At 37.0% G+C, this 13,858-nt stretch overlaps 1 protein-coding gene across 6 annotated transcripts in view; it reads left to right on the top strand.

The window, feature by feature from the left end:
* Positions 1-13,858, top strand: part of PHKB (phosphorylase kinase regulatory subunit beta) — a 233,431-nt gene that overhangs the window by 212,616 nt on the left and 6,957 nt on the right. For all 6 annotated transcript variants that reach the window (XM_055412843.2, XM_055412842.2, XM_055412844.2 and 3 more), the window contains 2 exons: positions 7,022-7,156; positions 12,882-13,011. In XM_055412843.2, coding sequence (XP_055268818.2) covers positions 7,022-7,156; positions 12,882-13,011 — 265 coding nt within the window. The remainder of the gene's footprint in view (positions 1-7,021; positions 7,157-12,881; positions 13,012-13,858) is intronic.

The following is a 13,858-nucleotide window of genomic DNA, read 5'->3' as shown; positions in this document are numbered from 1 at the left end:
GACTAGGAGCTGACTGTGGCTCAGATCATGAACTCCTTATTGCCAAATTCAGACTTAAATTGAAGAAAGTAGAGAAAACCACTAGACCATTCAGATATGACCTAAATCAAATCCATTATGATTATACAGTGGAAGTGAGAAATAGATTTAAGGGACTAGATCTGATAGATAGAGTGCCTGATGAACTCTGGACGGAGGTTCGTGACATTGTACAGGAGACAGGGACCAAGACCATCCCCATGGAAAAGAAATGCAAAAAAGTGAAATGGCTGTCTGAGGAGGCCTTACAAATAGCTGTGAAAAGAAGAGACGCGAAAAGCAAAGGAGAAAGGGAAAGATATAAACATCTGAATGCAGAGTTCCAAAGAATAGCAAGGAGAGATAAGAAAGCCTTCTTCAGCGATCAATGCAAAGAAATAGAGGAAAACAACAGAATAGGAAAAACAAGAGATCTCTTCAAGAAGATTAGAGATTCCAAGGGAACATTTCATGCAAAGATGGGCTTGATAAAGGACAGAAATGGTATGGACCTAACAGAAGCAGAAGATATTAAGAAGAGGTGGCAAGAATACACAGAAGAACTGTACAAAAAAGATCTTCATGACCAAGATAGTCACGATAACGTGATCACTGACCTAGAGCCAGACATCTTGGAATGTGAAGTCAAGTGGGCCTTAGAAAGCATCACTACGAACAAAGCTAGTGGAGGTGATGGAATTCCAGTTGAGGTATTTCAGATCTTGAAAGATGATGCTATAAAAGTGCTGCACTCAATATGCCAGCAAATCTGGAAAACTCAGCAGTGCCCACAGGACTGGAAGAGGTCAGTCTTCATTCCAATCCCAAAGAAAGGCAATGCCAAAGAATGCTCAAACTACCGCACAATTGCACTCATCTCACACGCTAGTAAAGTCATGCTCAAAATTCTCCAAGCCAGGCTTCAGCAATATGTGAACCGTGAACTCCCAGATGTTCAAGCAGGTTTTAGAAAAGGCAGAGGAACCAGAGACCAAATTGCCAACATCCGCTGGATCATGGAGAACGCAAGAGAGTTCCAGAAGAGCATCTATTTCTGCTTCATTGACTATGCCAAAGCCTTTGACTGTGTGGATCACAATAAACTGTGGAACATTCTGAAAGAGATGGGAATCCCAGACCACCTGACCTGCCTCTTGAGAAACCTGTATGCAGGTCAGGAAGCAACAGTCAGAACTGTACATGGAACAACAGACTGGTTCCAAATAGGAAAAGGAGTACGTCAAGGCTGTATATTGTCACCTTGCTTATTTAACTTATATGCAGAGTACATCATGAGGAATGCTGGCCTGGAAGAAGCACAAGCTGGAATCAAGATTGCTGGGAGAAATATCAATAACCTCAGATATGCAGATGACACTACCCTTATGGCAGAAAGTGAAGAGGAACTCAAAAGCCTCTTGATGAAAGTGAAAGAGGAGAGTGAAAAGGTTGGCTTGAAGCTCAACATTCAGAAAACAAAGATCATGGCATCTGGTCCCATCACTTCATGGGAAATAGATGGAAAAACAGTGGAAACAGTGTCAGACTTTATTTTTTTGGACTCCAAAATCACTGCGGATGCTGACTGCAGCCATGAAATTGAAAGACGCTTACTCCTTGGAAGGAAAGTTATGACCAACCTAGATAGTATATTAAAAAGCAGAGACATTACTTTGCCAACCAAGGTCCGTCTAGTCAAGGCTATGGTTTTTCCCGTGGTCGTGTATGGATGTAAGAGTTGGACTGTGAAGAAAGCTGATCACCGAAGAATTGATGCTTTTGAACTGTGGTGTTGGAGAAGACTCTTGAGAGTCCCTTGTACCACAAGGAGATCCAACCAGTCCATTCTAAAGGAGATCAATCCTGGGTGTTCATTGGAAGGACTGATGCTAAAGCTGAAACTGCAATACTTTGGCCACCTCATGCAACGAGTTGACTCATTGGAAAAGATTCTTATGCTTGGAAAGGTTGGGGTGGTAGGATAAGGGGACGACAGAGAATGAGATGGCTGGAGGCATCACCAACTCTGTGGACATGAGTTTGAGTGAACTCCGGGAGTTGGTGATGGACAGGGAGGCCTGGCGTGCTGTGGTTCATGGGGTCGCGGAGAGTCGGACATGACTGAGCGACTGAACTGAACTGAACTGAACGAGGTAAGAAAGTCAGATGATACAGTTCCACCTCTATTTTGTTGTGATTAGATCACAGGTAGGCTGGGTCAGTGACTGTTCTCCAGTTACCAGACAGGAAGCTCACTTTGCCTCATCAAATTTTCACCCTCTCTGTGTTAATAGGAATCAAGCGAAATATTCCTTCTTGCAACTTTCTCATTTCCTATCATATAGCTTAGTAAAATGCTTGCACAGTTTTTTATTCACTTGTTTAGCAGTGAACTTGGCAAATACTTCTCAGTATCTTGAAATAAACTAAAAATAATTACTTTAAATGTTGTTTCTTGCTATGGATCAGTGCTATTGTTTATTGCTTTTTTTTTTTTTTTTTTTCAGAAAATGTCAGCTATTTCTGATTTGCCAATGATGTCAGATTTCCATGAACTTTATTTTCTATTTCAATCTTTAATTGGGGCAGGTTGGAAAGAAAAATGCCAGTACATACACAATATGCTAACCAACCTCACATCCCACAGAGTTTTTAGAAGGACAAGCTAACTCCCAGTACTGTATAGGAATACTGGTCTGCCTCTTCACATTTTTCTAGCAGTGTGAAGGAATTCATTGTCAAGTCAGACCATGATACATTTGAAGGTTGATCTGGTCAGTCATGTGTATCTGCCTCTTTCTCATTTGCTTATTGGCAAGTAGAGCGTGTCCCTGGTTCTTTAGACAGACTGAATTTATAAGGATCTTGTCCAAGGATAACCTTCATTCTTTTGACCTTTCACAGTTGCTTTCTTGCTTGCTTTCCCCATTTTGCATTAACTGCTTTTACACTGGAATTGTCAAATCAGGTTTGGTGACTTTGTCAACAGTAATGAGGGTAAGAAGCTGGATTTTCCCATGCAAAGGAATTAATGCCCTTTTGTATTAGTAATTCTAAAAATGGATTAAAATGACTTTGATTTTACTCTCTTGGTTTTTTACTTTCTCGAAGTCTCTGACAGTTCATATCTAAAGCTGTTTTGATATGAACTGTGTTTTAGTCTTTTGAAGACTTCCAAGCTAAACAGATTAATCTGACCAATATTTTTTAGTGAATAATGTATCTTTTTTTAAACAGTCTGACAAATAAGATTCATTTGTGCTCAAATGCATGAAAAACAGTTACCTTTCTTTGGCGGCTACTGAGTACTGTTTTCTGTAATTTGCTCACAGAACTGCTGCGACTTTGTAAATAGAAGTCGGGAAAACTTTTAGATCTCCAACTATCTTTGTTTATGGCATTGAAGGTTTTAAAAAGTAAATGTGATAGGTATTGTTTAGTTTTAATAACTCAAGTTTTGGGAAGACCTTAAAAAGTGTTTTTAAAAAATTTTAATTACTTATTTTAAAAGAGGATAGATACCTCCTAAAGTTAAACTGATGTGGCACTTCTTTCAGCCTGAATCTGAGAGTCAAGTAAAGGGGTTTGCTAACATAATCTGAACATAACAACTGAACATAAAAATTGAACTCTATAATTTCAAAAGCCTTTTAACAATTTTTAACATAACATTCTTATTTTTTCTTCAAAATACTTTCATAAAATGAGCTAAACAAGTAATGGTATTCTCATTTGAAAAATAACTTGCAAATGGAGCTCAGTTGGTTAGTGACAGAATTGGTATTCAGGTCTGTCTTTATTGTTTTTGCTTTTCATCCTGACAAAATTTAACAATGTGTAATAGTAGAACAATTTGGTAAATTCTTATATACTCATTATTTAAATGAGTAAAAACAGTTGTTAGTAATTTGCATTTACTATATTTGCTTCTTTTTTTGCTGTAGATTATAAAGCAAATCCAAAACATTTTGGCTTTTACCCTTCATAATTTTAGTAAGTATATATCTGAAGTAAGAAAGGGGCTTACCTGATGCCTCAGTAGTAGAGAATCTGCCTGCCAGTGCAGGAGACGTGGGTTTGATCCCGGGATCAAGAAGATCCCCTAGAGAAGGAAATGGTTTTTCCCACTCCAGTATTCTTGCCTGGAGAATCCCCCTGGACAGAGAAGCCTGGCAGGCTACAGTCCATGGGGTCACAAAAGAGTCAGATACAACTTAGCAACTAAACAACAACAAAAGTAAGGAAAAGGAAATTTTCTTAATAACCACAATACCATTATCACACCCAACAAAATTATCAATGATTCTGTAATATTGCCTGTAATATTACAATATTTTTATTCGTGTTTTTCTGGTTGTTCCCAGAATGACTTTGTTTTAAAAATAATCAGGGTCTCAAAGAAGTCCCTACAAGGCACTAGTTGTTACATCTCTTAAGTCACATTTAATCTAAAACAATACCCCTCACCCCATTTTTCTTTTCATGATGTTAACTTGATTGGGGAGACTAAAAGGCTGGTCTTTAAATTTTAAATTTGATGTTGCTTCTATTATACTAAGCTGCCTCAAATGTAAATTTTAAATGTTAAATAAAGAAATACAGTAATAAATAGAAAACAACTCTGTCTAACCTTAAAATTAAAAGAAGAATTTTTTTATTTTAAAGAGTTCACAGAACAGTTTACAGTAAGTGAAATGTTGTAAGAATTAATTTCATAAGCAATTTTAAAGTCAAAATAAAATCCAAAGTAGTAACTGTATCCTTGTGACTTTTATGTCTATATTAGCATTTTGACTAAATGTAGTTCATAATAGTGAAGATGAACAAGTAAATAAATTCTGGTGGTTTGGTATTTTAGTCGCTAAGTCATGTCCAACTCTTGCAATCTCATGAACTGTAGCCCACCAGGCTCCTCTGTCCTTGGGATTCTGCAGGTGAGAATACTGTAGTGGGTTTCTATTTCCTTCTCCAGAGGATCTTCCCAACCCAGGGATAGAACCCCTGTGTCCTGCATCGCACGCAGATTCTCTACCGACTGAGCTATGAGGAAGTCCTAATAAAGTCTAGTGTTTGACAGAAATATAAGTTTAGTCCAGTTTTTCTTTTCAGCTGATTAGAGAAGTGCAAATTGTACATCTTAACTTTGTCACAAGTTCTGTTACACATATCAGAAAACTCACAAACATGTATTTTGTTGTTTGTAAATATCTTGTTGTCTTTACTGTTCTTACCAAAGAGCAAGTATTAAATATTTGTCATGTACTATCAGTGGTAATAGTATATTTTTTACATTATTATGTCCCATCCTTGTGTATTTCTTCACGCCTGTATAATCTATCTCAGTATCCAACTGGCAGGCTAGTTAAATGCCTAACTTCCAGAAATGGCAACAACGAAGAATAGTGAAGAGGATAGGAAAAAGAGGTGAGAGTTGCCTTATCAGAAGGATTGGAGCAGTCACAGAGCAGGGACACACTGCTTTGTTTCCTGTGGCCTGGCTAAGTGGGCAGGGCGATATGCTTGGTTGATGTTACTTACTGTTCAACCGGAAACTGTTACCATTTTTCCTGCCATTTTTTTTTTTCCACTGAGAGACATTAAAGTCACTCCATAAGGATGCATCAGTGTTGTTTTACAAGCCAGCCTTGGCAGAAAGAAAGACTTTAATTTTTGGTTATTTCCGTCTCTTTTTCATCTCTGTACCTGTGGTAACCCTTGTAGGTGGTATTTCAAAGGAGTGCATCTAGAGAAAGATGCTGAAATATTTGGGTGCAGCAGCTTCCCTACTTTAAATCTTCGCTGCTGCAACTATATGTTTCTGCCTGTGCACTGGCTGTGCAGCCCCTCTTTTGAGACAAAATCTGGGTAAATAGAGACACGTGCTTTCCAGATGCTGAGCTTTCCTGTCCCTATCTGTTGTTCACTTTTCACTGAAGGATTTAAGGATAAGGTATAGGATTCCGCTGTGTAAAACTAATTTCCCTAGCTTTTCCTAATGGTGTGTAGAGTTCTGATTCCCTAAGGCACAGTGTTATTTCCAGAGTTTTCTTCAGTTTGCATAACTGGTTTATCTGAGTGCTTTCCTCAGAATAACAGAAATGAAATGAGATGACACTATAAAAATACTAAAAGCTTCTCAAAGAGTAAAATTATTTACACATAAAAGGATGAAATATTTGGGCATTTCCAGGCATATAACTATCAGGCACACAAACAGTGATCAATAAATACTTTACTAAATAATCATAATAAAGCTGTTTCTGTAATAAAAATATATTTTTTATGAACAGCATTTAAATATCTATTAAAGAGTAGTTTCTTCCGAAATCTGTTGAATAAAGTGTGTTCTCTAATATACTAGTATAATTAAGTTATAACTAACTGTGTCTCTGTATTTAAAAGTCAGGTTCTTCTCTATCCCTTCTAATTACACGGGAATGACTACAAAATAAATGTAATAGGTAAGAAATACTTTGGAGAAGGAAATGGCAACCCACTTCAGTGTTCTTGCCTGGAGAATCCCAGGGATGGCGGAGCCTGGTGGGCTGCCATCTATGGGGTCGCACAGAGTTGGACATGACTAAAGCGACTTAGCAGCAGCAGCAGAAATACTTGTCCTTCCTGGGAAAGGAGCATTTATATGATAGTATATCACAGCTCATTTCTTAAAATGAATTTTTGTCCTATTTATTTTTTCATATATCTATTATTAAGAAAATAGTAATGTGACAGCTACTACTCATCAGTCTCATTTGGTAAGAACTTAAGTTTATTTTCATGTTTTACTACCTTACCACATATGCAAGAGCAGGCCTCATTTTTAACAGTCTAATCATGTCACGTAATCTTGATGGAAGTAATTCTATCAGAAGTTCAGGAAATTTAAATGGCCTTTTTCATTCCTCTTTGGATGGGTCAATGCTATTAAGGGCATTGCAATGAGAAGCACAAAGTGATTTTATTTTAAGAGTTACTGATTCGTGCTTCCCTTGTTTTGTTTAAGGTGGATCATCCATGCTATGGAGTATGAATTACAAATCCGTGGTGGAAACAAGCCAGCCAGAGACTTATATCAACTGTCACCTAGTGAAGTAAAACAGCTTCTATTGGATATTCTCCAGCCTCAACAGAATGGAAGGTAATGAGGGTCCTTTGTTACTTACAGGACACTCTGAATTTACAATAACATTTTATACGTGTGTGTGTATGTGTGTAGGAAATTAGTAAGATGTTAATAAAAAATAAAATGTAGCAAAGTGTCAATACTAGATGGGCAGCGTACATAAAGATACTAATTAAAATGTCTGTCTTCAGTTGTAATTTTGTATTGATTTGAATTTTATACTTTTTCCAGGTATAGTTTGTAATAATTTTTATTATTCTGTGTAGAATGTAGTACTTCATTCTACCTTGGTTAATTCCCTTTCTGATCTTTGGTAGCACTCACCATCTCCTCCCAACATTTTGGCACACAAGTTTGGGTTTGATAATGTTAGTTAAATTCTTGCTTGTAACTCTGTCTCTTTAAGTAGACTATAATCTTCTTCAGAGTAAACTGTCTTAGACATAACTTGTACCAACCTTAGAATATAAGTAAAACAAATATTTTGGATTGCTTTGAATTGAAGAGTTATTTTTATTACAAAAACAGTTTTAATATAATTACTTAGGCAAACAGTTATTGAGCGTTATTTGTGTGCCTGCTACTTTCCAAAATGACATAGTTATATGCCTAGAAATACCTAGGAAAGAAGTCTTCTGCAGAAGTAGATGTGAACCAATACAATAATGTAAATCATAAAAAAAAAAAAAGAAAAGCATCCTTTTTCTTAAACAGGAAGACTTTAAAGAAGTCTAACAATTCCAATAAAATTCCAACAAGCTGTTTTATGGAGTTAGACCAGTAAATACTAAAATTCCTATGAAAAAACTAACATGCAAGAATAACCAGAAAAACATGAAGACCTGCCCTAAGAGAGACAGTTAAAATATTTAACAGCCTTTATAATTAAAATAATGTGATGCTGGCAAATGAACAGAAAAATAGAACTATTGAACAGAATAGAAAGTCCAGAAATAGACCCCCAATCACATGTGGAAATTTTGTGTGTGATAGAGGTGACATCTTAAATCATTGGGTCAAGGCTGGATTTTTTAAATAACTAGTGATGTGACAACTGGATAACCACTTGGAAAAGATAAAATAAAATCCATACTTTATACTATACTTAAGAATAAATTCCAAACAGATTAGTGATCTAAACATTTAAAAAAATGAAACTATGTTAGTGCTAAAGGCTTCCCAGGTGGCTCAAGTGGTAAAGAATCCATCTGCCAATGCTTGTGCCAATGACAATGCCAATGCCAATCCACCTGCCTGTAGAGATGCAGGCAGGAGACGTGGGTTCAATTCCTAGGTCAGGAAGACCCCCTGGAGGAGAAAATGGTAATCCACTCCAGTATTCTTGCCTGGGAAATCCCACAGACAAAGAAGCCTGGTGCACTATAGTCCATGGGATCACAAAAAATTGGACATGACTTAGCTGGAAGAAGACATGGGTAAATTCCTCTGTAACCTTGGTATGAGAAAGACTTTCTAACTACGACTCAAACCTAGGGGCAATAAAAGATTAATAAAACTATATAAAAATTAAAAGCAGCATTTTTCATAAAAAAAAATAGACAATGCCAAAAAGACAACTGAGAAGCTGGAGCAATACATGTGTTACAAAGAGTTAATACTAACTCTTAAAAATTGAGGGATAAAGCACAAAAATGCCTAAGAGAAAAATGGAAGAAGATATGATTGATCAATTCATTTAAAATTTTAAAAATTGACCTTAAATATTTGGAGAGATGTTCAAACTAACTCATAATTAGAGAAATGTAAGTTAAAACACATTGAGATACCATTTCTTATCTATCAGACTGGCAAAGTTGAAGAGTATGGGGAACATTTGCTGAAGCTGTGGAGAAAACAGATCCTCCCATATACAGCTGATGAGTACAACCCTTCTATATGAGAATTTGATAATATCTTAAAAAAAGTCTACATGTGCACTTACCCTTTGACCCAGCAGTCTTAGTCTTATTTTTAAGGACCCACCCTGGAGATTTGCTTCCAGCAATGTGAGTATATATGCACAAGGTTATTCATTGCATCATCATCTATAACTGCAAATTTTGGAATGCCCATGACCTAAGTCCTCATACATGGGGAATTATTTGAATAAACTGTGGTAGATGTCCACACAATGGAGTATTATGAAGTTGTTAAAAAGAACGAGCGTAGTCTACATGAACTGATAGGGAATAATCTCTAGGCTGTATTGTTATTTGAGAATAGCAAAGTACAAAAGAGTATAGTACTCTACTCTTCATGTAAGAAAGAAGAGGATATCTGCTCATTTTTGCAGAAGAAATACAGGAAGGGTAAATCAGAAACTAGTGAAATTGGTTACCTGCAGAGAGTGGGTGGGAACAGGGTGGAAAGAATGAAAAAATAGATCCAGAGCAGTAGGGTTGAGGGGAGAGCAGTGCTTCAAATTCAAACCATTTGAATAGCTCTGAACCTCCAACTTCAGTGATATTTCTAAAACATAAATAATTATTCCCCAAACATAAATCATTAATGAAAATTAATCCAGGTGTGGAAGGTACCAACAATAGAATATACACAGTAACAATTGACCCTAACCATATTACTAATGAATAATATTACCACACTGAAGGGGGAGGGGAAGACAAGAATTAACCAAAGTACCTTTGGAAAACATGGACTAGACACTGTAAAGCTAAACAAAGAAAGAACTGCACACAAATCCTGGACTCTGTATAGTAATTTTTTTTTTTCTCACAGAGATAGGAATTAGCAGTTCTGGAATTTATACACACATGCATAGTGTTATATATTGGGTTGGCTGAAAAGTTCGTTTTCCGTGACATAGAGAAACATATGAACTTTTTGGTCAACCCAATATAAGGTGCGTATACATACACACACTGAGATTAAATAAAAAATTCAATATATTGCAGCTAATTTGAGCCAGATTTTTTTCACTGTTGAAATATATAGTTACAAATAAGGAAAGGAGAATGGCTAGAATATACCCTGTGGTGTTTGATTGGAATTGGAAGTATCACTGTGAATTCATAGTTTTTACAAAGATGGGTAGATACAGAAATAAATGAGAATGTGTATATGCATATGGGAGCATACATCCTTATCTTTCCTAACTGTCCACTAAGAGAACCTAGAAGCAATGAAACCCCAATAGCAGTGAGCAAACCTGGTACCCAGATACTGATTTCCAAATAATACTTTCTAAGGGAAAGAACCAGGATTCCTTGGAGAAGTAGTTGATTCCAGGGCTGGGGCAGAAAAAACACAAGATAAACCTGAAACATCTTGTGGTACCAGAAAGTAAGAAAATGCTCCAAAAACTATAGAGGTGTGTTAGAAGGATGCCAGAGATAGTGTGAAGGAGGCTCGGTGGTCAAAGCTGGGACAATTTGAGCAACAAAATAAATAATGATACTATTGGATTACATCCAGTAGAATAAAGATCCATAAGTCCATGCTGATATAAATAGACAAATGGGAGAGAAGGGACTCTTTTCACAATAGAATTCCAATTAATGAGTGTAGGTGGAATGATGATAATGTCGGTGGAATAATGATCACCATCAGGCAAGAACAGCAATCACCATTGCAGGCAAGAACCCCTAAATTTAGTGTGTGGAGGTATGTTGAGAAATGGGAATTTGTATAATTTCAGAGTATTTCCACTCAAGATACTTTTTAATGTAAAAGGAAAAATTGTAACTTTACAGTGAAGAAACCCAGCAGACTCCACCTTAACCAAATGCTCAATGTTAACATCATCAGTAGTAAGATCCGTCAGCATTACATACCCCCTGATAGGATGCGCTGAGAAAGGGTATAGCCATTTCTGGGTATTGCAAAACAGTGCATAACCTGAATTTAATCATGAGAAAACATCTGACAAACCTAAATTGAGGTACATTCTACCAAATAACTGACTTTTCTAAAATGTCGTGAAAGATAAAGATTGAGGAACTGTCACAGATTAGAAGACCCTAAGGAGACCTGAACACTAAATGCAGTGTGGGGTCCTGGATGGGACACAGGACCAAAACAAAATTTGCAGTGAAACTGGCAAAATTTGAGTACGGTCCATAAGATTATAGTATTCTACCAGTGTTTGTTTCCTGGTTTCGATAGCTGTACTATTGATTATGTAAGATGACAGAAAGTAGAGGAGGCTGAATAGAGGAACTTTTTTTTAATTTTATTTTATTTGCTTTTCCGTAAACCTAAATTTTTTCTAAGTAAAAAGTCAAAAGATAAAAATAAGAGAATTCTTCTAAAATAATTCCTGCTCTGTGAATATTCACACATTTCTACCTTTTATGTTGTTCTAAGCAAACATCTTCCTTTTATAGTCTTAACCAAGACTTCACAGAACTCTGAAAACATCTTTTTTGTTGTTGTTGCCAAACAAGGGAAGTAAGGGGAAGAGTCACATGCAAAATATTCAGTTTGCATACCCATTATCCAAAATAAAACATCACAAAGGATGTTTTTTCTTTAGCATAGCACTGAACCCAGCCACACAAATCTGGGCCTACCAGAAGAAGATATGCATCCGAAAGAGATGCCTCCTCACTTGTGTAGTGATATAACTTCTTGATCCTCTTTCACCAGAACAAAAATGTCTTTTTCTGATCACTATATCCTGCATAACGAGTTTCACACCTAGAAATATTGTTGATTGTTACTTGTGGTTGATGACACATTTTCCTCTGCTGCCTGTTTTAATACCAAGTATAAAAAAGTTATATTTGTTCCTATCTTCAGCTTTTGTAATAATATACTTCTATGTAATTTGTTTATTCTTTTCATATTGTGCAATTCTATATCTTTAGCAGTTTGTGATTGAAGTAACTATTATATTTTTAAGATTTAAAATTTAAATTCATTAAAAAGATCTAGAATTTTTACTCTTCATTAATTATTATGATGTGTAAGATTTGGTAGCTGATATTTTAGCACTGGTACTTTAGCTGTATTTAAGTAGAAAACTAAATATAAGGTTTAAATTAACATATAAAGTTTAAAATAAGGTAATTTCATTAGATGGGCTTCCCTGGTGGCTCAGTGGTAAAGAATCAACTTGCCAGTGCAGACTTGGGTTTGATCCCTGGGTCATAAAGATCCCCCAGAGAAGGAAATAGCAACCCACTCCAGTATTCTTACCTGAGAAAACCCATGGACAGAGGAGCCTAACTGGCTAGAGTCCCTGGGGTCCCAAAAGAGTCAGACATAACTTAGTGACTAAACAACAACAGTTTCATTAGATACATCATGCTTTTTTGAGCACTCACCCACTTATCAGGTGGTTTTAAGCACCTTTCTTGGAGAGGTATATTGGAGTAATCAGACTATATATACAATGCCCATGTCTTCATGGAACTTACATTTTATTGCACGTGAGGACCGGGTGAACTTATTTTGAAATTAACTGTTCCTGTGTTTTTAAATTGAACTATGTTGCATGTTAGAAACTCATTTGATCACAAAGTGAACTGTAAGAAACTTACTAGAGAATAACATTTTGCCTGTTAAATTTTTTAGTCTTAGGGATTTTCTCCTTTCCTGCAAGTTCTGTTTGCACTATGAAATATTTAATAACCTCTATAACACATGGTAGATATGCATCATTGATGGATTTTGGCTTTTATTGCTCACTCTGTTGGAACAATTAATCCATATAAAAGCACTGCTTTTTGCCAGAACAAGCTTGTTTTTCAACACTGAGGCATTTTCTTTTGGTCTACAGATGTTGGCTGAACAGGCGTCAGATCGATGGCTCTTTGAATAGAACCCCCCCTGGGTTCTATGACAGAGTATGGCAGATCCTGGAACGCACACCCAATGGAATCATTGTAGCCGGGAGGCATTTGCCCCAGGTACAGCCCCACTGTTTTTGTGTCAGTAAAAGGGACTTCTAAAGAGACCTATGACACTACCCTCATGGCAGAAAGTGAAGAGGAACTAAAAAGTCTCTTGATGAAAGTGAAAGAGGAGAGTGAAAAAGTTGGCTTAAAGCTCAACATTCAGAAAACTAAGATCATGGCATCTGGTCCCATCACTTCATGGGAAATAGATGGGGAAACAGTAGACACAGTGTCAGACTTTATTTTGGGGGGCTCCAAAATCACTGCAGATGGTGATTGCAGCCATGAAGGAGAGTTATGACCAACCTAGATAGTATGTTAAAAAGCAGAGATATTATTTTGCCAACAAAAGTCCGTCTAGTCAAGGCTATGGTTTTTCCAGTGGTCATGTATGGATGTGAGAACTGGACTGTGAAGGTTTTTCCAGTGGTCATGTATGGATGTGAGAACTGGACTGTGAAGAAAGCTGAGTGCCGAAGAATTGATGCTTTTGAACTGTGGTGTTGGAGAAGACTCTTGAGAGTCCCTTGGACTGCAAGGAGATCCAGCCAGTCCATCCTAAAGGAGACCAGCCCTGGGTGTTCATTGGAAGTTCTGATGCTGAGTCTGAAGCTCCAATACTTTGGCCACCTCATGCGAAGAGTTGACTCATTGGAAAAGACCCTGATGCTGGGAGGGATTGGGGGCAGGAGGAGAAGGGGACGACAGAGGATGAGATGGTTGGATGCCATCACCGACTTGATGCACATGAGTTTGAGTGAACTCCAGAAGTTGGTGATGGACAGGGAGGCCTGGTGTGCTGCGATTCATGAGGTCACAAAAAGTCGGACACAACTGAGTGACTGCACTGAACTGAATT

Source organism: Moschus berezovskii, chromosome 22 (assembly GCF_049115385.1).
Source record: "Moschus berezovskii isolate FMDL1 chromosome 22, NW_MosBer_1.0, whole genome shotgun sequence".
In the NCBI taxonomy this organism is placed as follows: domain Eukaryota; kingdom Metazoa; phylum Chordata; class Mammalia; order Artiodactyla; family Moschidae; genus Moschus; species Moschus berezovskii.
The sequence above is the reverse complement of the archived record's forward strand: the minus strand, read 5'-3'. Positions and strand labels throughout refer to the sequence as shown.